Genomic DNA, 23823 nt, shown 5'->3' on the forward strand with positions numbered 1-23823 from the left:
TGGAGCGGCCGCCAAGACCACATAACACAGGTCTTGAAAGACCTACATTGGCTCCCAGTACATTTCCGAGCACAATTCAAAGTGTTGGTGCTGACCTTTAAAGCTCTAAACGGCCTCGGTCCAGTATATCTGAAGGAGCATCTCCACCCCCATCATTCTACCCGGACACTGAGGTCCAGCGCTGAGGGCCTTCTGGCGGTTCCCCCACTGCAAGAAGCCAAGTTACAGGGAACCAGGCAGAGGGCCTTCTCGGTAGTGGCACCCGCCCTGTGGAACACCCTCCCACCACATGTCAAAAAGAACAAAAACTACCAGACTTTTAGAAGACATCTGAAGGCAGCCCTGTTTAGGGAAGCTTTAAATGTTTGATGCATTACTGTATTTTAATATTTTGTTGGAAGCCGCCCAGAGTGGCTGGGGAAGCCCAGCCAGATGGGCGGGGTATAAATAAATTATTATTATTATTATTATTATTATTATTATTATTATTATTATTACTACTACTCCCATCATGCCTAACCACTGGCCATGCTGGCTGGGGCTGATGGGAGTTGGAGTCTAATGAGCCGCAGCTTCCCTAGCCCTGCCCTAAAAGTATCATCCAGTGGGAGGGGAGCAGAGGTGGAGAGGTCCAGGGGCTCCAAAACTTATTGCAACAGCATCCCTGTCTCCAGGGCCCTAGAGACACACCCCGTCAGCATGAAAGGAGAGCTTTTTTGCCACTGCATACACCTAGGCTAAGCATTTAGGAACACTGAAAACACAAGGCGCTTCCATTTCAATAGACCTATGTGTAAGTTCTGTTTCTTCCCTTCACAACTCAAGCCACTCCAAAAGAAGGTATTGGGGAACTCCAAATGATCTGCCCATGTATGTGCCCAGATCTAGCTGAAATGCAACACATGGAGATCTTCACTGATCATTGCAATGTGCTCCTAATTATTATTATTATTGCAGAAGTTTATTATACAACCTTGCACAAAGAAACCTTGCACAAGAAGTGTGGCTGTGGCTCCCACCCTGTACTTCTGGATTTCCTGCTGCACTACTAGCAAGGAGAAGAGGCTATTCCCCTTGTTCATATTAGCTGTTGATGGGAAGATCTATTCACGAAACAGCAAAACAGTCAAGTTGAACTTGGTGGGCACATCCTTGTCTGCTTCCCGATGTCAGGGGTGAAGGGCAACATTCCCTTTGCGGCAGGCTTCCGAAGGCCAGAGGTACAAATGGTTGAGATGACACATGTAAATTTTGCTTTCTAGTGTAATCCATGGCATTACCTATACTGACTTGCACACCTATCTCTGTTCAAGGACACTTTCCAGTCAGGCCAAAACTACCCAGGAAAGGGTGCAAAGTTGGACTGGTGGCAGGTGTGGCCTAGGAAATGTCTCAAGGGCCTGACAGAGGCCAGGAGGGCCACATCTGGCCCCCACATCTGAGGTTACCCGCCAGTGCCTTATGTACAAACTCTCTGCAGGCAGAACGCCTGTGGGTTGTGGATAAAGTATTATGATTTAGCAATAAAACTGCTAGCACATTTTTTGCAAAGCTTGGTTTCAAACTGGATGGGCGACCGCCTCTTGAGATCCCTTCATTGCAGGACCCCTTGCAACTCTACAAGTCTGTGATTCTAGGGCTTAACGGGATGGGCGTGGGTTCAAATCCTCACCGAGCAGTGAATGCACAACCAGTCAAAGCTGCAGATTTGCCACCACATTCTGTCGGGATATGTGTGGACTGCCTTTGCTGGTGACCTTGGTGGGAGGGTAAAGAAAAAAAAGATACAATAATAAAGAGAGGCACGTTTACTGCCCTGGGCTCCTCAAAGGCACATTAAGATATCCGGCGTTTCCTTATAGCTACCAGAGAAAGGCCAAGTCTATTTTAAAAGTCTGCATGCTCGCACTTTCCTCCAGACAGCTTCCCTTTCTCCTAAACCCGCTTCTTCCATTGCAATGGAAACTTTTTTTCGGAGCGGGGGGGGGGGGCGGTCATAGTATACAGAACAAATTAGGCGTTTGCATGGATCCTGTCCGGCCCGCGCCAGCGCCACGCGCTTAAGCAGTGCGTCTCCGGTCCGGCCCGCCCTCCGCTCAGATACGCGCCGCGCTTCCGCGCTCTCCTGCCGAGCCGGGGCGGAGCCAGGTTGGTCACGGGGGAAGAGAGACCCGCACAGCTGCGGCTTGTTCCCGGGGGAAGGAAGAGGCTCCGAGGGCGAGAGCCATGGCTGCGTTCGTGGAGCTGAGCACCAAGGCGAGGATGCCCCTCTTCGGGCTGGGCACTTGGCAGGTACTGGGGGGCAAAGCGGGCGCAGGGACCACCCGGCTGCAGCTGCTGCCTTTGCAGTTTGCCCTTTGCAGCGCGGCGCCTTCAAAGCTGCCCTGGCTGCAGGCGGCAGTTGCGCGCCTGGCTGCTTTTAAGCCTTTCCCCCATTTATTTCTTTTCGTTGCGCAGCTGGAGAGAGAGGGAGACCCGCTTGCTCGGCGGAGCGCTTAGCCGCCGTGCCTTTCTGCACGTTTGCTCCGCGCAGCCGGGAAAGGAGGTCGGCCTTGCAGCGCTTTGGAGCGACTTCTATGCAACTCTTTCTCTTCTCTGCTTTTTATTGCCTATATTCAGCTCGATTCGGGTAATATAAGGTTCATCCAAAACCGGGTGCGTGTCTATGACGAATGTTTCCTTTGAATTGTGCTGCTTCAGCCCGAAAGGAACGCACAAGCCTCGTTCTCACGTGCAGATCGTTTTCTCGGAGTGCCTGCACGTGAGAACTCCGCGGCGCTTATCAAAGCAGCTGCAGGTCCGGTTTTGCTTATTAGCAGTTGAGAGGCGTGTTCTCCCCAAAGTTGCCTTGGTTCCATTTTTAAGCAATCCAAGGCAGTGATTGTCGCCGTTATCTTATGACTTGCGCGTCCAGGGAGTTTTATTCTGCGCCGTGATATCGAAAGTTTTTTTAGTTTTTATTATTATTATCTTGAATCAGCTGGCAGCCAATTACATTGGATGGACACGAGACCTAGTATAGGAGAGGGGGAGAGAAGAAAATAGTACTTTGTGCATGCACGTTCACATATGCCTGCCTGCCGCTCCCAGTGATTTGCATTTGTGGATGGGGCCGTTGCTAGCATCCTCACACATAGAACTCGTTTCCTCTTGTTGCCTCATAGCCCCTCAGTTCCAAGTGGCTCTCGGTTGTCAGTTCAGACGTTTTGCTGCCAGACATCACCTCTGAAGTGTTTTGCAGGACCTGGTGACTTGCGTGTGTAAATGGCCAATGCAGAATTCTTATCGGAGAGAGCAGTTTCCTTTCTCCTCAACTTGCCCAAAAGCTTTTCAGAGGAGTCAGTTCCCATGCAGTTTCCAGTCTTCCGAGTTCATAGTCATCAAGTGAGATACAAAAGCATCTTTTGTAGTTGCAATGACCCCGAATGAACAGTAAGCCCATTAGGACGGCCTCTCAGTTTCCAGTTTAGTGGCAGAATTTGCAGTTCACTCCTGGCTTTACTCTTCTCGAACATTCATCAGCAATGTGGAATTCCTGGTAAATTTTAAACTGGAAAATGTTCCTCCACCCATTTTCCAATTCAAAACAATTTTCATCTGCGGACATTGCACTTGGCATGAGAATTCCCCCCCCCCCCGGTGTTCTAGATCGTGATCCAGTGTAGCTCGCTTATTATATTTGCATTCAATAGACAAATCCTAAATATGCTTAGTATTTGTGGTAAATAGCGTTTGATTGAAATTTTAAAACGTTTAAAATGTCTGAGGGTTTTGAATATTGAGGTTCAATTTATGTTTCAAATTCCTTTACATTGTATAATTTCTGGCATTGTAAGTTGCTTTGCAACCTAGACAGTGAAAAGCAGGATATAATTGTTTATAATGATATTTTTTTAAAAAAGCTAAATGTTTTGAAGCTGCCAAGCTTGGCTAACACTGGGTTTACAGTTGGCACCCATCCATTGTACTAATGACTTTACGGGGGGGGGGGGGGGGAGCGCTGGCAAATTATCTGTCTCTCATGCACACACACACAGCGGACTTTGCTCATTGTTGCTGCAGAGGAATTCATGGGTAGAAATGGCAAAGAAGCAGATTTTGGTTGAACATGAGGAGCAGTGTTCCTAAGGGTAATAAGAGGCGTTCAACAGTAGAATAGACTGCTTTGGGAAATGATGAGAAATACCTTTGAACAGGCAGGGTTCAGACTAAACAAGAAGAAAACTAAAATAATTGTCAAAAATATGGATCAAAGTATGGTAGAAATAATGCAACAAAGAATGGAATAAGGAAAGATTTAGAGATGTGGGGAAGAATGAAGTTATCTTTTTTGGGTAGAATCTCTATGGTAAAAATGAGTGTATTTCCAAAGATGTTATTCTTGTTTCAGACTATCCCCATTATAAAGGGGGTAGTAATTTTTAAAGAGTGGCAAAGAGTGCTTTCAAGGTATATCTGGCAGGGCAAGAAGCCAAGAATTAAATTTAAGTTATTAATGGACGCAAAGGAAAGAGGAGGCTTCGCCCTGCCAGACTTGAAACTATACTACGAAGCAGCATGCCTTTGCTGGTTGAAAGAATGGATAAAACTAGAGAATAAGGAGTTACTAGATTTAGAAGGATTTGATAACAGATTTGGATGGCACGCGTATCTAGGGTGTGAAAAGAACAAAATTCATAAAGGTTTTGGGAACCACATATTTTGGAGTCCACTAATAGAAATATGGGATAGGTAAGAAAACCTATTAGAACCTAGAGTTCCACACTGGTTGTCTCCACTAGAGGTTATGAGTGTAAAAAAAATAAATATGAGAGGTAATTGGATTACATATGGTGAATTGATAACCAAAGGAGGAGGAAAATGGAAACTAAAGCCATATGAACAAGTTAGAGAACATGTTTATGATTGGTTGCATTACTTTCAGGTTAATGAAATGTTTAAAAAAGACATTAAAGAAAGGGGTTATGTAGAAAAAGATTCAAAGTTCCAGACAGATATGAAAGACGAGGAAGTTAAATGGTACAATGGACCAAAGATTTTGGTTACAAACCCTGGCAGCTCCAGGTAGGACTGGGAGATTTTCCCTGCCTGAAGCCCTGGAGAGCTGCTGCCAGCCAGTGTGGACAATACTGAGCTAGGTGGACCAATGGGTCTGGCTTGGTATAAGGAAACTGCCTTATACTGTTGTTGTTCTTGGCCTCCGTCTGTCTTGGGAGACCGTGGAGGAGTTTGCCTTTGGGGGTGACGTCAAACTGTTGCAGCGCCTGCTTCCAGTTGTGCTTCTGCAGATGCACCAGGGCGTCTGTGCTCCTCCCAGCCATCATTCCTCCTCTGATCACTATTGTGGATACACAACCTTGACCGTCTGTCTCCAGGCAGTCTGAGGTCGTCAGCAGGGTTGATGTTGCCAGCCTTCATGTCACAACTGCAGACATATTTGTTACACAGAGTTGGTCTGCCAGCGGGCCTGGTGGCAGAAGCCAGCTCCCCATGCAGCACGTCCTTGGGGATCCTGCCATCTCCCATTCTGTGGACATGACTAAGCCAGAGTAGACTTCGTTGAGACAGGAGTGCAAACACAGTGGGAATGTGGGCTTGGGACAGCACATCTTGGTTTAAGACTCTGTGCTGCCATGTGAGGCCCCAAACCTTCCTGACGCAGCGCATGTGGAAGGTGTTGAGGTGTCGCTCCTGTCAGTCGCTCCTGTCGGCCTCGGTCCAGTATACCTGAAGGAGCATCTCCATCCCCCATTGTTCTGCCCAGATGCTGAGGTCCAGTGCTGAGGGCCTTCTGGAGGTTCCCCCACTGCAAGAAGCCAAGTTACAGGGAACTAGGCAGAGGGCCTTCTCAGTAGTGGCACCCACCCTGTGGAATGCCCTCCCACCAGATGTCAAAGAGAAAAACAACTACCAGACTTTTAGAAGACATCTGAAGGCAGCCCTGTTTAGGGAAGCGTTTAATGTTTAATAGGTTATTGTATTTTAATATTCTGTTAGAAGCCGCCCAGAGTGGCTGAGGAAACCCAACCAGATGGGTGGGGTATGAATAAATTATTATTATTATTAGTTGTCAATTGACCACAACTCACTTCCTTAAAGCAGTGTGCACAACACGCAAGACCATCTTAGTCAGGGATCAGCAAACCTCTTCAGCAGGGGGCCAGTCCACTGTCCCTCAGTGGGGGGCCGGACTATATTTTGAAAAAAATACGAATGACTTCCTATGCCCCACAAATAACCCAGAGATGCATTTTAAATAAAAGGACACATTCTACTCATGTAAAAACACGCTGATTCCCAGACCGTCCGCGGGCCGGATTTAGAAGGCGATTGGGCTGGATCTGGCCCCCGGGCCTTAGTTTGCCTACCCATAACATTGGTACTGGGAGTTAGCATCACGTTTTCCCATATCCTTTTGGAGAGGTGAGCCATTGAAGTAGCTGCATTGCCAATATGCTTGTCCAGTTCAGCGTCAAGGGAACTGATTATGGTGAAACTCAGACAAAACAGTTGATAAGAGCGTCCTTGGAGTGCCCTGTCAAGGCCGCATCGCCTGCAAACACCTCTCAATTTATAGTTCGTAGAGAATTCGTAGTTCGTATCATCCGGTTTTTGGAAGCCTAAGAGTTGTTTCACGGTAAGCATCACAAGTTTCTTTCCCAAGGGCCTTGTTGTAGAAGCACAGCCAAGAGGAAAATGTTGCCTTTCTCATTCTCTTTTGTTCAGCCTCATAAAAGTAATGGAAACAATTTTAGAAATATAAAGACACGTTTCTGCCTCCTGCTGTCATAAGGCAGCCTGAACTTCCTCGGCCTCCCAAGACCCCCGGCGCAACATCCTCTCCCCATTTTTCATCTTTTATTAAGGGAATCGGCATCTTAATTCTTTTTTTCTTCTTTTTTTGCAGATTGTGAAATGAGGCAGAAAGATCTGATTGCCCCGCAAAGCCACAAACCCTATTCAGGCATCACTTGCACCAATAATAAATAATATTTTTTTATTTATACCCCGCCCTTCCTGGGTCAGAAAACCGGGCTCAGGGTGGCTAACAACAAATTTAAAACACTTAATTGATGCAACAAAAAACAGCATAAAATACAGTATAAAGCGTGAATAACAATAAATTCAGAATTCAAAAATCAATTTAGGGGGGAAATCCATCCAATAAACATTAGATGATCACCGGGGCTAGCTGGCTAAATTAGTCCTATTTGGGCCATTGAGGAGACCAGGGGAGAATTAGCTGTGGGATCCCAGAGCGGGCAATTTTCATAAAAAGGGGAGGGGGAGGGAAGGAAGGGGAATAAAAGATCAGGCTAAGTTCAGATTGAAAGCTAGGCAGAATAGCTCTGTCTTACGGACCCTGCGGAAGGAAGTTAAATCCTGCAGGGCCCTGGTCTCATGGGAGGGGCATTCCACCAGGTTGGAGCCATCACTGAGAAGGCCCTGGCCCTGGTGGAGGCAGGCATGGGGGGAAATGGGGTTGTGGGGTGGTCAGGCAACTTCTCCCACCATTGCTGTTCTTAGGCATAACTTCTGAAATGAGGAGCCGGTTCTACAGATGAAATCTTTCTGCCTGATTTAATTCCCTGCGTTCTAAATCCGATGGGTCCCATCACTGCTGTATGAGAAGCACTGGTCTAGGGGAAGTTTAGCCAACATGGTTTTGCTGACTCAGAGTTAGCAGCAGAACTGTGGTGGATCAGCCTTCCCTGACCAAGAGCCCTCAGAATGAGTGATGGGAATTGTAGTCCAAAACATTTGGAGGGCATCAAGCTGGGAAATGCTGATTTAATTTGCAAGTCTTTGGAACAGGGAATCTGCCCTTTTCCTTGTGCCACTCTGCAAAGCACCAGATGTATGGGTGGAAGTTTGGAATATTTGACCCAGATTAACATTTTATCATATCAACTCTGCACCCAGGTTAGCATAACTGAAATCCAAAGGGCCCCAGCAAACAATTCCAGCATTCCGGTGTCAAATTGTTTTGCCTATTTGGAACTAGTTTTGTGCAAGCTTTTTGAAGCTAGCAACTTGGCCATCCTTTTCATTCTTCCCTGACATTTGTTTTCCAAATTGTTAATCACATTGCTCATTTATTGTGGAAATATATATTTTCAGAATGGGGGGCAGGGTAGTATATGGTAATATTTGGTTTTTGTTTTTGTGGTAATGTTTGAAAACGTTTAATAAATCCAGTTGGTAATATATCTGACATTTACTGTATTCAAATTGGGAATGTTTGTTTGTTTTAGAAAGAAAAAGGCAATTTGGTACATTTCAAAGGCGGCAGTGCTTGTTTTGGTGCTTGAAAAAAGAAAATACAAATTTTGTATTTCAGGCACCTGTTGGAAAAGTAGGCGAAGCCGTTAAATGTGCCATTGACCTCGGATACCGCCACTTCGACTGCGCCCACTACTACAAGAATGAGGATGAGATTGGGAGTGCCCTCCAGCAGAAAATCAAGGAAGGGGCTGTGAAACGGGAAGAACTTTTCATCGTTAGCAAGGTAAGGTTGTTATTGCAGCAAGAAGATTTCTCTGAGCCCCAGCCTGAGGTTGTTGATTTTCGGTGAGAAACCATCTTGGGAGCACATCCTGGATTGGGCCCTGGCTCCTTTCCCCCCTTCAAAATAAACATGGCTGGTTTGAGTGCTTAAAAACAAAAACAAAAGCATGGCCAACAATGTATAGATTGGTCCTGAATACAATTAACAGAATATTATTTTCCTATACTGTTATTCCCTTGGCTACAGGTGTGTGTGTGTGTGTGTGTGAGAGAGAGAGAGAGAGAGAGAGAGAGAGAGAGAGAGAGAGAGAGAGTGCTGTGAGGTGCATGTCTGAATGTTTCTTCATGGTGAGAGTAAGGGAAAGGCCATTGTGAAGAAACAGACGCAAGGAAAACTAGCATGTCAGATACAGTAGTACCTCGGGTTAAGTACTTAATTTGTTCTGGAGGTCTGTTCTTAACCTGAAACTGTTCTTAACCTGCAGCACCACTTTAGCTAATGGGGCCTCCTGCTTCTGCTGCGCCTCCGCAGCCCGATTTCTGTTCTTATCCTGAAGCAAAGTTCTTAACCTGAGGCACTATTTCTAGGTTAGCGGAGTATGTAACCTGAAGTGTATGTAACCAGAGGTACCACTGTATACGTGTCCTAAACTAGCTTTCTCCCAAGATTTTATATATTTCATAATGTCCAAACCGCTCTGCATTCAGAGAATACCTAAGCAGTGTGCAGAAATAATAATACGGAGCATAAAACAGTATTTGCATGCAAACAAACACCAATGAGAATTGAAAAGTGAAGAAATAGACCAATTTGGGAAGTGTTGGGAGAGAGGAGAAGTTCGACTAATGTCAAAAGTGTAACAGAGAGGGCTTGCTATACTTCTTTAGCGAAGAGAATTGGACTACAATTCCCATCATGCCACTAGACATTCTGGCTGACGCTTATAGGAGCTGTATTCCAACAACATCTAGAGGCTTTCCCTGGCCTGGGGTCTGCAACGGTTCCTTGGGTAAAGGACTCATCATCAGGGTTGAAAATGATGTTTTCTGCCAACTGGGCAGAGGAGACGGGTCAATGGGCTGATGGATTTCTTCTTCCCCTGCACAGTTGTGGTGCACTTTCCATGAGAAGCACTTGGTGAAGAAATCATGCCAGGATTCGGTCTCTGCGCTGAAGCTGGACTACTTGGACCTCTATCTCATGCACTTTCCCATGGGATTCAAGGTAACAGCAAAGCCCCTCGTCATCCCTTTCTGTTCACTGGACCTTGGATGTTGCAGAAAGATTCTCTTTTTTTATATATATAAATTTTTATTGATTTTGTCATACAAATTGTAAAATGTACCACACAATTTATCACTCATACAATCTTTTTGGACTTCCATCAGCACCTCTGATGATCCTCCGTCTTAACCACTTCTTATGCATTTCTTAACTTTATATTGCCTTTACATCTCTTAACATATCACCCCCCCTTCCCCATTTTTGCAATACTTCCAATAATACTCCTCACAAAACTTCTTGCAAACCTTCAAACGTCGTCTGATCTTCACAAATACTTTTCAAATAATCCGTAAATTTACTCCAGTCTTCGGTGAACTTCTGGTCCCGCCGGTTTCGAATCCTTCCTGTTAGTTTATCTAATTCTGCATAGTCCATTAACTTCATCCTCCATTCTTCAATCGTCAGTAATTCTTCTTGCTTCCATTTTTGGGCCAATAATATTCTTGCTGCTGTTATTGCATATAAAAAAGCTTACAATTCTTTCTATTTATATCACTCCCAACAATGCCCAGTAAGAATGCTTCTGGTTTCTTTATAAATGTATATTTCAACATTTATTCCAACTCATTATAAATCAACTCCCAGAAGCATTTCACCTTTTTACATTCCCACCACATGTGATAAAATGTTCCCTCTTTTTCTTTACATTTCCAACATTTGTTACTAACTTTATACATTTTCGCTAACTTAACAGGTGTAATATACCATCTATACATCATTTTCATCACATTTTCTTTTAGGGCATTGCATGCAGTAAATTTTAAACCTTCTTTCCATTATTTTACCCAATCACTCAGCTGTATATTATGCCCAAAATCTTTGGCCCAGTGAATCATAACCGACTTAACCTCCTCGTCTTTCAAATGCCATTCAAGCAGCAATTTATACATTTTAGACAAATTTTTAGAATCATTGCTTAATATCTCTTCTGCAGGAAGATTCTCATCCCTCCCAAGAGGCAGGGTGGGACCTTGGGAGGTGGCCAACAGACAGAAACCTAACAATTGCCCTTTTCTCTCCGCCAGGCCGGAGAGGATTTAGTTCCGCGTGACGAGAATGGTATGGTCATCCCCAGCAACACGGATTATCTGGGCACTTGGGAGGTAAGTTTGACTTGAGCTCATTTTGAAGGTGTTTCAATGAATTCCATCTAGTGGCTGAGCAGGAAAATCGGGGATGTTAAGGAACTTGAAGCAGCCCACTGAGATCTTGGACAAAGGTCTTCTCATTTGCAGCTCTATTCCCTGAAATCCTCTTTTCGATCTGAGATGATGAACATAAGCGCAAACACAGGAAGATGCCTTACTTGTCCCATCAGCACTAAGGCAGCAATCACAATGCCTTCTAGATGTTGCTGGACTACAACTCCTATCATCCACGCCCTTTGGCCAAGCTGACTTGATGAGGGTTGGAGTCCTAGAATTTGGAGTGTCCCAGGTTGGCTATCCCTGCTCTACACTGACTGGCAGCGACTATCCAGGGATCTACCTGCACATGGCAGGGATTGAACCTTTTGAAGGCAGAGCAAGTACTCTGCCAAAGAGCAACAGTCTCTCCCCAACTGAACAGCAGGTCTCCTCACCTCCCGAGTGCTCTAATGGTGAGAAATACCAGTGCATTCATTAAATCATATTTCAGTCAAGCGCAGGCATTCCCAGTTTGAGTCAAGTATAGGGATTTCCAGCCAGAGTTGAGCATCATTGAGAAGTGCTTACCTGGGAGGTTAGAAGGTTAACTGGGCTTGGTTTCAGCCCTATCTTCTGCAACCTGAACCCTTTTGGGTTAAACATAGATGTATGTATGTATTTTTGAAAATTTTCACAGAGAAAATAAAGTGAAAAAAGCAAAAACAAATCACAACGAAACATTGAAATTGTGATACAATATATGGGTGTATAAGTAGTACAGTTATTTCAACAAATGTAAAATTATCATTGACACGTCATAGTTTTTATAAATGGATCCCAAATATTGTTATATTTATTCAGACATAGTCTGCATCTAAAAGCAATCTGTTTGTGTGTTGCAAGAGTTGTCATGTCCATTGATCAGAGGGGGCCATGGTATTTTCTTTCCAATGAATCAGTACCTGTGTTTTGGCAGAAGGGAGCAGAGAGACCACATACATTGACCCTGTATAGTTGGTATATAGTTTGAAATGATGCAGTTATTATTATTTGTATAATTATTAATTGCATCATTTCAAACTATATACCAACTATACGGGGTCAATGTACGTGGTCTCTCTGCGCCCTTCTGCCAAAACATAGAAACTGATTCATAATTATTCATAAAGGAAACAGCTTATAAGAAGTACACAAGGAGGCCAGGTACAGGATAAAGGAAGTCTTTTATTTGGTTGTTTGTATTGTTGTATGTTATGCTCATTGCATGTTATTTTCACGTTTAATGAGGGTGGATTTCTGTTTTAGGGGGGTGGGAGGTTTATGTTATGTTGTAAATAAAATTCCAATAAAAATTAAAATATTAAAAACTGGGGTAAAAAGAAAGAAAGAAATGATGCAATTATCTGACAATTTTAAATTTTCCCCATAGTAGTATTTCCAGAAATTTCTAAGTGTCTGACATTGCATAAACATGAGTTTCAAAGAAGCATTTTCCTTATCGCATCTCCAGCTGCATGTCATCATAGCTTAATCATGGCTTTTGAGATGCTGATGATATTCCACCTGTCTAAATGGTTCACTTGGCCAGGGATGCTGTGCTCTTGCCATCTGTGGTTACAGCTCAGGTGTGAAAGTTTGTTCCAGCACATAGGACCAAGGTGATGCCCTGAACTTCATCTGCCTTCCCGCTCTCCCCTTAGGCAATGGAGGAACTGGTGGATTGTGGGCTGGTGAAAGCCATTGGGATCTCCAATTTCAACCACGATCAGATCGAGAAGCTCTTGCAGAAACCTGGCCTGAAGCACAAACCTGTCAACCACCAGGTGAGTAAGGCTAGCATCTCTGCCAGCTTCTGGAAATGTTGCTTCGTTGAAGCTCCTCAGTACTGGGCACGGTCTCGTCAGGAACTGCACCTTACCTTGCAAGCTCCCCCAGCATAGCTGAGTTTCCCTGCTTTCATGGATGTGGACTTGAAGCTGGTCACTGGCTTCTGTTTGAAAATCCTTAGCTGTGCTGCCTTCCTCAACTAGGCCGCAGCCACACCATGCATTTTAAAGCGCTCTACCACTTTCTGCAGTCAAGGCTTCCCCCAAAGCATTCTAGGAGCTGTGCTTCCTTGAAGGCACTGCATGTTGTTAAAGGTAAAGGTACCCCTGCCCGAACGGGCCAGTCTTGACAGACTCTGGGGTTGTGCGCCCATCTCACTTTAAGAGGCCAGGGGCCAGCGCTGTCCGGAGACACTTCCGGGTCACGTGGCCAGCGTGACATCGCTGCTCTGGCGAGCCAGAACCGCACACGGAAACGCCGTTTACCTTCCCGCTGGTAAGCATTCCCTATTTATCTACTTGCACCTGGAGGTGCTTTCGAACTGCTAGGTTGGCAGGCGCTGGGACCGAGCAGCGGGAGCGCACCCCGCCGCAGGGATTCGAACCGCCGACCTTTCGATCGGCAAGTCCTAGGCGTTGAGGCTTTAACCCACAGCGCCACCTGCGTCCCTCTGCATGTTGTTAGGAGACCTCTATTCCCCACTCAGAGTTCCCTGTGAAGAGGGATTGACTGTTTATCACCTTCTTAGATAACGTGTATGTGTGTGTGCATTTGTGTCTGTAGTGTGGGAGGTGAGTTTGCAAATGTTTTGTCTCCCCTAAAATAGGACATTTGTTCAAAGGTGTGTGTCAGTCCCTGCTAGTTGAGTAATCCAGAGTTTTCTTGGGCTTGCAGATTGAGTGCCACCCCTACCTTACCCAGGAGAAGCTGATCCACTACTGCCAGTCCAAAGGGATCTCTGTGACTGCTTACCGACCTTTTGGTGCCCATACGTAAGACTGCTTTGAATTAAACTTTTGGCAGGATGATAACATTCGTTGTCCAGATTGTTTGCTTTCTGTGTTTATGTTGTGTGATCAAGTGTATATGCCCATGGAGTCATTGATGGGTCTGTGGAGCTTATCTACTGTTGTATTTATTTATGTATTACCTGGCTTTCATATTACATGACACAGTATTATTGCAAATACAGAATCCCTAAGCCTAGACTCTGCTTAAATGCCTCCAGCAAAGGAAAATCTCTCACCTTCCAAGGTTGGCAGCTGCCGTTAGAATTCCTGCTCCGTGATTGCAGTCATGGGAATGTTGTCTTTCACATGACAGTATATAATATCTTTTGACCCCACGGTGGGAAATGACGGAGACAGGATGTTTGTGTTATTGTGTTCCGTGAAGTGGGACTATTGTCCTTTGTTCTTTTTCTCTTTGCTGTCTGATGCTAGAGAGAGAGGGAGCCATGTTGCAGTGCTCCGTGTGTGTTTATATGTAAATAAAGTAGATTAGCCAAAATGCTGAGTTGCTGAGGTCTGTCATGCAAGCTGCGAACACTCTGCGGATCCCTAAGTGTGCCGATGTCTGTTGGCATCAGTCGCTGTGATGTTCGGGCAGAAGAAAGCTTTTCAAGCTCCCGATCGATCGACCAGGAGGGAGGGAGGGAATGTGCCAGTCGGGCATGTGTCTCTGCCAGGGTCCTAGTCGAGTGTAGGACGAGCTCCTGACAGCTAGTAGTTACGATGGCTTTGCTCTACCTGTGTTGTCAGAAGCAGTATGCCTCTAAATACAAACTACTGAATGCAAAGCACTGTTGTGCTTGCAGACTTCCCATAGGCATCTAATCAGATGGTGTGAGAACAGGATCCTGGACCGGATAGACCTTTTGACCTGATGCAGAATGTTCTTATGTCCTTAAAGGATGTTCCAGAGCTCTTCTCACTTCGAAGTTTTTTCTAAGATTGAGGAAGTGCCATTGGTTCTAGTCCTTGGCCTGGAGCAACAGAAAACCAGTCTGCTCCATCTTCTTAGGTGACAACCCTCTAAATAAGTAGAAGACAGTGACTTGTTTGTAAGCATTTGACTAAACTTCCTAACGGTCAGAGCTGTTCAGTGGAGGTGATGAGCTCCCCTTTGTTGGGGGGTGTTTTAAGCAGAGGCTAACTTAAGCCACCTGTTAGGGGTGTTGTAGCTGCAAACTGCACAGCAGACCTTGAACCGAGCAAGGGGTTGGATGAGACTACTTCCAAGCTCCCTTCCAACACCCAAAATTCTATGAGAATAAAAATGAGAATTGTGTTACTTGGAAGGAGTTTTGCCTCCTGCAAGACAGCTACCGCTGCAGTTCTATGTAGGAAATCTATGTTTTCTGCTCAATGTCACATGTGCCAAAGAAATAAGAGGATAACTCTTTAAAGTTTCAATCCAACACTTAGCTAGAAGCCGCATTGAACGCAGTGGGTCTTTCATTCTGAATACACAGGCATGGAATCACACAGTTAATGGGTGTATTGGCTTTATTTTGTAGTCTCAAGCCTGGGGACCCTATCCTGTTGGAGGACCCAACGATTAAAGAGATTGCTACAAGGCACAAGAAGAGCGTTGCGCAGGTAAATATGCTGAAGACAAAGAGTGAATAACGAGGCAGTCAGCAGATAGCTCTGTGGAAAAGCTGAGGGAAGCCTCAGTCAGTGTGGGAGCTTCTCTGCTGAAAATGTAGTGGAACCTCGGTTTTCAAACGTAATCCGTTCCAGAAGACCATTCAACTTCTGCAACGTTCAAAAACCGAAGCATGCATTTCTGGGTATTCAGTATTCGAAAGCCGAACGAGATGCTCAAAAACTGAGGTGCCACTGTAGTATGGTGCATCTGTGTAGTAATTGTGGGGTGAGGGGTGCAGATTCAGCTCATGCCAGGCATGTAGCCATGCCTGTATTTGCATTTGCAAATCAGACCACCAGAAGGGGCTGATTGGGGCCTGCGCTGGTGGTGGCATAATTGAACCAAGAGGAGTATTGCATTAGGATCATTGCAGAATGCTGCTTTTCACAGTGGTTGATTCCCATCTGGGCTTGGAAGGACTGCTTACTGTATTTTTCGCTTTATAAGACGCACTTTTCCCCTCCTAAAAAGTAAGGAGAAATGTGTGTGCGTCTTATGGAGTGAATGCAGGCTGCACAGCTATCGCTGAAGCCAAGAAACCGAGAGGGATCGGAAGCTCTCCTGGCTTCAGGGATAACTACGCAAAGCCTCTTCAGGGCAACGGGAGGATCGCTTCCTCTGCCCTGAAGAGGCTTGGCATGACTATCCCAGAAGCCAGAACAGCAAGAGGGATTGCTGCTTTCGCTGCGCAGCGATCCCACTTGCTGTCCTGACTTCGCTTTGCTGGAGAGGCGCTGCACAGAGAGGGAGAGAATATTTTTTTTCTTGTTCTCCTCCTCTAAAACTAGGTGCATCTTATGGTCGGGTGCATTTTATAGAGCGAAAAATACAGTACTTTCTCCTTCTGAGGAGGCTGTTTGCTGTTCATGCAAACAAACATGAGAATGAGATGCGTAGTTTTGACTCTGCCGTGAATTAAGCCTTTCAGCCAATCCCCATGGCAAGACGATTAAAGGGGTGGGGGAGATAGGGAGACAGATTATTATTATTATTATTATTATTGCCACAGCTGTTGCTGAGTTCATTGGAAATCTGAAATGCTCAAAACATTGGTCCACCCTTGTTGGAAACAGGTCTTGATTTGCCCCTGCAGGTTCTGATCAGGTTTCACATCCAGAGGAACGTGGCTGTCATTCCCAAGTCAGAAAAACCACACCGCCTGGAAGAGAATTTTAAGGTAAAGGGGAATCTCCCTGCCCCATTCTTAATGCAGCCATGTGGATCTACCACTCACCTGAATCAAATAGCAGTTTGGGAAGGATTGTAGTCCAGTGGTGTGGAGAGCATATGCTGTGCATTTAGAAGGACCCAGGTTCAAGTCTTGGTATCCTGGAGTTCTGTTGCTAGTCGCAGTGGATGGTACAATGGTCTGATGTAGTATGAAAAGGATGCTGAGGAGCTGAATGGCTAATAGGTTTGTCCAGCCACCCTGCTGGCTGCCAGCTCCCGACACCAAACCCATAATCTGAGAGTATAATCTGTGTTCCCATAATCAAAGAGCATGGAGTGCATGGCCCCCTCTGAACATCCCAGCCATTACTTTTTAGCTTGCATTTGCAATGCACTCTATGTGGGACTGCCTTTGGAGAGGACTTGGAAACTTCAAGTGGTCCAAAATGCAGTGGCCAGATTGCTGCTTGGGGTTCCATTTAGACTCACTTTTCAAACAACTGCACTAATCCAGTGTGCTCACTTTGGGATTTAGTGCTCTAAACAATTCAGGCCCTCAAAATCTGAAAGACCACCTCCTTCCCCAGCGACTCTCTTGGATGTTAAGATCGGCAGAGGGAACCTATTTGGGTAGTTCTACCGTCCACGAAGGATCTGAGGGCCAGCTTGAGAGAAATGATTATTTGTGGCCGTCCCTAAGTTATAGAATGCTTTTCACACATAGGTGCACCTTAATATTGTATTCCCAAATTTCTGTAATCTACCCTGGGCCCTTGTGGTAGGGCAAGAAGTCTAATTAATTACAGTGGTACCTCAGGTTATATACGCTTCAGGTTACATACTCTGCTAACCCAGAAATAGTACCTTGGGTTAAGAACTTTGCTTCAGGATGAGAACAGAAATCGTGCTCTGGCGGCGCAGCAGCAGCAGGAGGCCCCAGGTGCTTCAGGTTAAGAACAGACCTCCGGAACGAATTAAGTACTTAACCCGAGGTACCACTGTACTTAATTAACAATTTACTGCATCTGAGGCAATGGTGTGTGCCAGAGTGGTACAGTGGTTAGAGTTGAACTTCTGACCAGGGAGACCTGGACTTAACTCCTGGCTCAGCCATGAACATCCTTACAGAGGATGGCACCCTGGGTTCCTTGGCAGAAGGCTGTGATAAAATGACAGTAACTGTGGCATTCTGGAAGTTTCCATGCACACAGGAGCAACTACTCTTACTCACAAACCATGCACACTTAACACCTTCCTCAGTAGGGATGTTGATGCTCTCAGTTTGAAAACTTGGCTCTCTCTCTCTCTCACACACACACACACACACACACACACACTCTCACACACACACCAGGTTACCTTGACATTTCATTATTTAGCCCATGGGCCGGGGGAATGTACCTCACTTTTTTCATCCTTTTTCAAATTATAGGTCTTTGACTTTGAATTGACTAAAGAAGAGATGGCGACTCTCCTCAGCTTGAACAAAAACTGGAGAGATTGTGTGATGGCTCAGTAAGCTTGAAACTTCCATTCTCTATCTTTTTTTTAGTGGGAGGTTTAGGAGGGGTTATAAATCATTTTTATTTCTGTAGTGCCCCCACAGCCGCCAGTAGTTTCTGTTCCAAATTCTTTCCAACTTTTCTTAAAAACACAAAGCGCCTCCTCAAATATAATTAAAAAGTAACCCTTTCCCTGCTGCCTTGACATCCTGCTAAGCGTATGCTGTGGAATTTTGCCTGAAAAATGCTTGACTATAGACATTGAGAGCTGTCACATACAGAAGGAGGGGCCTTGAGCTAATGGGTTGACATCACAGTGGGGTAGATTTGGGTCAAACTGTAGAATTAACTTAAGGGCAAGGGGCTGTTGGACAATGGTACTGTCTATCAAAGGGACAGCGGGGTTTCCTTTAATGGAGACATTCTTGTGGACAAATTGTGGGATGCCGTAACTCTGCATTTTCTGCTTTGAGATGGGTTTGGACTAGGTAGCATGCAAAGTTGCGTTAAACCACTCTTAGCGTTGTATTTGAATTGCTGCAACCCGCCCAGGGACCTTAGGGTGAAGGGCGAGTAGCAAACTGTTGATAATAATCCTCTCCCACCCCATGGTTTTACCTTTCATGAATTCAAACTCATGAAGCTTTTTCCATGTCCTGTTCTTGCAGTTCTGTCAATCACAAAGATTACCCCTTCAAAGCCGATTACTAAGAACCGAAGCTGCTCCGGATGTAGAATTGTTGCCTTTGGGACTCCTGCGTCGTGAAGCTCTAGTGCAGGTACCTATTCTTAGCCAACCACTTTGGGTCTTTCATCCGAAAGAAGAGGAGAATATTCAGGCCAAGTGGAATGAACAAGCAGAGGACTCCACAGAAGCAACACAAGTGGATGATGTTGTAAAAGGCTACCTTCCTCATCTCTCTCTCCCTCTCGCCCCGTCTACTGAAGTTGGCCAAGTACTGAGTGTTGATCAAGGACCCTGCTAGAGAGTTCTTGTTGGCTGTGATGCTTTTGTAACATCACTCGCATTGGGTGAACCCACCTGCAAGTGGGCTTGAGAGAAAAGCTTGGTTTATTCTGGGGATGGGGAACCTGTGGCCTTCCAGATGTTGTTGGGACTCCCATGAGCCCCACACAGCACGGCCAGCGCTCAGGGGCTATGGGAGTTGTAGTCCAAACAGCATCCAGAGAGCCATAGGCTCCCCCACCTGATTTATTTGAACCAGTTTGTGAACATCAGGGGAGAAAGGAGTTTTCTTCTCCAGTTCAGATTAAAATCTGAGCCAGAGAAGAACTTTTGGGTCCTAATGCTTGCTTTACATTTAAGGGCACCACCCAGTTGTGCATTCTGGGCCAATGAAATCCAAACACCTTACCTGTTTTGTTACTGAGTGGTGTGTACCTTTTGGAAATAATAAAAATGATTCCCACAACAACACTTGGGTAACCTGATTCATGCCACCTGTTTAAGATCTTCCCATTGCATCCTGTCTATCCTCAACCAGTGAACTGGGAGCACCTCTTGCCTCTGATCCTTTTCAACAGGTTTCACAGAAGGGGGCTAATCACACACACACTCAGCCTGATCCTATCAGTACCTTAAATTATTTGGCGGGGGAAGAGAATACCCAACCACCTGGTAGACATACTGCATTTATTGTGAATTGCAGGTTCAACATACTGGTTTTATTGCAGATACTTGAATGTAAAGAGTCCAAAAAGTGTATTAAAAACAACAAACCACCACCAAACAGTAACAGACGGATCCAAAAGCCATTCACTGCATGATTTCATTCTGAAAGCCCAAGTGAAATTCAATATGTAAACAAGAAACTTTTAAAATAAAAATAGGGCAGATGGAGGCACCAAAAACAAAAAGCAGTAACAAGGCAAGAACTGTTCCCAGACTATAACTTGCATCTGAGAAGTGGGCCAGAAAACCTGAACAACCATAAACTGTTGCCTATTTTTACTCCACCCGTCTAATTCATGGTGTAAAAGCAGAACCTCGTGCGATACGTAAATTCAAACCTAACTTGGTCACGCTTGAGGCTGCTAATATATACAAGTCAAATAATACGGCTGTAAGTAAGGAATTTTGGGAGGAAGCGTTGGGGGCGCGAGAGCATCCCCTTCATCAACACTCCCGCTCCCAAAATGCAGCTGCAGTTCTTTAGGAGAGAACGTCCGCACAGGGTTCAATGGAGCCCCCTTCATCCCCCCAACCCAGCTGGCCTTTGACCCTGCAGTACAAATAACTGCAGTGTTCAGCCTGAGGTGTGCTTAGGCCCTTCTGTGGCACTACACCTCTTGCCAAGGGCCAGGGGGAGGAAGGACAGAGGTGTTGGAGGCATATAGCTGCATCTACAAGTGGCTAGACTATGCCTATTTTAAGAGAGACTGAGATGCATAGAGACCTGATAAAGGGGCAAATCTAGCGTGCGGTAAGTTAGAAATAGTGTGTTGCCAACAATGTGTACGCGTGTCTCGTGTGTGTTAATTACGGTAGTTTTATATAAATTAGCTACATTGTTTTATACAAGTGACATTATGCTTGACGCTTAATACCCTTTCCAACCCCCCCTCCCTCTTTAAAACTATACTTTTAATTACCCATTAAAAGGCATCTGATACTTTCTTTAAAAAACAATCTAATATTTCTCTTGCCACGTGCTTAATGGCAATTTTGAAATCTTAATATAAAAAGTGTGTATTTTTTATTTTATTTTTGTAAAAACAAAAAAGTTGTGATATTGGCTAGTTATGTACGTTTATAACTAAATATAGTACTCTAGCGGGTATTAAAAGCCTTCTACCATTAGTAGTGCCTTACAGCTAATTTTTGTAAAGCTTTATGTATATATTCTAAAGTTGCAAGTAACCAAAATGACAACAACAACAAAGGAGAGAGAGAAAAGCTATCAGTACCGCTGTCAACTGCAATCATCCAAATTTAGGTTATTAACTTAAAACTAGACGGGAAAAGGAACGATACCTTAAAGTACAGAGCAGGTTTCAACTGGGTGCCGATTTGACATGGGCAAAGTACAGGATATATATATATATATATATATAGTCAGTAAAAGGTATTTCTTCCATGCCTCAATCTAAAGTGCAGAAAGAAAAAAAAATAAGAGGGCTCAATCCAGCTGTGGAAGTGGGTAGTATTTGTGTGTGGGGGGTCCACAGTGGCCCATTCCCTGTGGCCTCCCCAGTGGCATTCATTTCCGCAGAGTGGGGGAAACACTCGCCTCCTCTCACCTCCTGCCGTGTGGTTGACCTCATGCCACATTTTTCCTGGCCCTGCTGCAAAACAATATTTTTAAAAATACTGTTAATGGACCAGGCACTGTTGCAAGAGAGCATCGTACCCATGCCATATGTGATTACATCCCAGGGAAGATGCACAAATCGTGGGCTTCCGGGGGGGGGGGTGAATGCAACAGGGAATTAACGCCAAACCCATCTGTGTTCAGTAAGGAGCCAGCGGCAAATAGGTCGTTTACACCTCTGCCTTTAAAAGCCATCGAATGCTTTTAATTTCTTCACCCCCTCAGTGGTCCAGACTGATCCAATCTTATTCCTAAGCATCATTCCGTTGAACTAGGACTGCATTTGGGAGGTGTAGACATTAGAGGGCGCCCCTCTCTTACGGCACAAACACAGACACACAATTGGTTAGAGCTACTCAGTAGAAGTGTCTCTCGTTTCACAGCGTGGATTTCCTTTTAAGAATAAAGCTCTTGTTCGAAGGCACTACTATTAGGATGAATGCTTTAAGGCTGATTATTAAATACAGTGCTAATATACATGGTGTCTTTTGTATTTTTTAAAAAATGGGATAACGCACCAAAAAACACAGCGGACCCCCCAATCCCCTCCCCCCCTCCCCTCCCGAAGGCCTTCTGGTAAACAAACATAAATATATATAAAAGGAAAGGGACAAATTTAGCACTTCCGTTATTAAAAACCGAGTTGGTCCAGGATCATTGGTGAGTTTCTTAGGGTTCCTTTTCAAATTGTCTCAAACCTGCTGAAAGAAAGAGAAGTTAGGGGGTAGCATAGATTCACAATAAAATGCCATTCCTCTGACCTACAGTGGTACCTCAGGTTACATACGCTTCAGGTTACATAGGCTTCAGGTTACAAACTCCGCTAACCCAGAAATAGTGCTTCAGGTTAAGAACTTTGCTTCAGGATGAGAACAGAAATCGTGCTCTGGCGGCGTGGCGGCAGCAGGAGGCCCCATTAGCTAAAGTGGTGCTTCAGGTTAAGAACAGTTTCAGGTTAAGAACGGACCTCCGGAACAAATTAAGTACTTAACCCGAGGTACCACTGTATTTGCATAATTAAGAAATCCTAAATTATGACAAAGACTGCTGATTACGGCATGGGTGAATCTGTAAAGCTTTGGTTTCTTGTAGTTTCTCAGTTTTTAAGTTCAGTTCTCCACATTGGGGCTTTTTAAAAAAAAACTCCCCATGAAAATTCAGCAGCACTTTAGTGCAAATGACTCTTAATACACACTTTCTTTTGCAAAGCATATTTTCTCTAATATTTATATTTTTTCCTGATATAATGCATTTTTGTGCACATTATTACTTGGCTGGCAAACTGCCCTGCAAAATTCTGAGAACTCTGAAGTGTGGCTGTGTTTTGGTTGACATGGTTTTTATGTGAAAAACTTTAGGTTGATTAGTGGCCTCTAAATACAACTTGAATCACATTTCTCCCTAGTGCTGATTCAGCGTTCTGATGCTGAATCGGCAAATTGCAAAGAGCCCAGGTATTCCAGGCAGTTATTAGCAATACCCCTTTGCTCACTCTAAGGTCTAGAATTGGTTTGCAATCACTTCTGCACTCCCATCTGCCGCTATATAACTCAAATAATATCCACTGTATTGTTTACCTGCTAAGTGATTATCAAAAGGGTAAAGCATGAACACTTAAGGAATGAGGAACTTTAAGTGCCCATCATCCCTGACCACTGGCCCTGCTTACAGTGCAAGTTGAGAGTCTCATCAAAATCTGGAGTGCCACAGGTTCCCCAGCTCTTGTTTTAAGCCAATAATCCGAAAAAAGACTTGAAGGAGAAAGAAGAGGATCCATCACACCGAAACCATAGGTACCAACCCTGCACCCCCCTCTTAGCAGCAACTTCCCTACTCAACCAAGCCCTCCTAAAAAAGGAAAGAGAAAAGCACCACCCCAGTTTTTTAAAAATAAAATTTGGTTGAGGACCTCAACTCCAAAGCACATGAAACTAGATAGCAAACATAATTTTGTTGTTGTTTAGTCGTGTCCGACTCCTCGTGACCCCATGGACCAGAGCACGCCAGGCACTCCTGTCTTCCACTGCCTTCCACAGTTTGGTCAAACTCATGCTGGTAGCTTTGAGAACACTGTCCAACTATCTCGTCCTCTGTCGTCCCCTTCTCCTTGTGCCCTCAATTTTCCCAACATCAGGGTCTTTTCCAGGGAGTCTTCTCTTCTCATGAAGTGTATTGGAGCCTCAGCTGCAGGATCTGTCCTCCCAGTGAGCACTCAGGGCTGATTTCCTTCAGAATGGATAGGTTTGATCTTCTTGCAGTCCATGGGACTCTCAAGAGTCTCCACCACCACCATAATTCAAAAGCATCAATTCTTTGGCAATCAGCCTTCTTGATGGTCCAGCTCTCACTTCCATACATCACTACTACATAATACTACTCTGTTAGTCTAGACTCTTGTAACCAAACATCTCCCTCCACTA

At 44.8% G+C, this 23823-nt stretch overlaps 3 protein-coding genes across 13 annotated transcripts in view; 1 reads left to right on the forward strand and 2 right to left on the reverse strand.

The window, feature by feature from the left end:
* The window catches only part of LOC310826186 (tigger transposable element-derived protein 1-like), a 1677490-nt gene that overhangs the window by 58968 nt on the left and 1594699 nt on the right, over positions 1–23823 (reverse strand). The window lies entirely within an intron of this gene.
* On the forward strand, positions 2093–19507 carry LOC310826174 (aldo-keto reductase family 1 member B7-like). The gene is made up of 10 exons (XM_083700883.1): positions 2093–2292; positions 8342–8509; positions 9617–9733; positions 10819–10896; positions 12621–12743; positions 13642–13739; positions 15266–15347; positions 16493–16576; positions 18002–18084; positions 18740–19507. The coding sequence occupies exons 1-10, from the start codon at positions 2227–2229 to the stop codon at positions 18780–18782; spliced, it is 942 nt and encodes a 313-aa protein (XP_083557009.1). The 5' UTR covers positions 2093–2226; the 3' UTR covers positions 18783–19507.
* CALD1 (caldesmon 1) overlaps positions 19709–23823 on the reverse strand; it is a 181645-nt gene continuing 177530 nt past the window's right edge. For all 11 annotated transcript variants that reach the window (XM_083700179.1, XM_083700174.1, XM_083700181.1 and 8 more), the window contains one exon: positions 19709–22207. In XM_083700179.1, the coding sequence (XP_083556305.1) occupies positions 22194–22207 (14 nt within the window). In that variant the 3' untranslated portion in view covers positions 19709–22193. The remainder of the gene's footprint in view (positions 22208–23823) is intronic.

The sequence above is a fragment of the Podarcis gaigeae genome (genome assembly GCF_964106915.1).
Source record: "Podarcis gaigeae genome assembly, chromosome: 10".
Taxonomy (NCBI): Eukaryota; Metazoa; Chordata; class Lepidosauria; order Squamata; family Lacertidae; genus Podarcis; species Podarcis gaigeae.

Bases quoted from the DNA above. Each gene is read 5' to 3' on its own strand.
- LOC310826174 (XM_083700883.1), top strand. From the start codon at position 2,227: ATGGCTGCGTTCGTGGAGCTGAGCACCAAGGCGAGGATGCCCCTCTTC. The intron at 2,293-8,341 runs GTACTGGGGGGC...TTTGTATTTCAG, and splicing joins TCGGGCTGGGCACTTGGCAG to GCACCTGTTGGAAAAGTAGG. The intron at 15,348-16,492 runs GTAAATATGCTG...TTGCCCCTGCAG, and splicing joins ACAAGAAGAGCGTTGCGCAG to GTTCTGATCAGGTTTCACAT.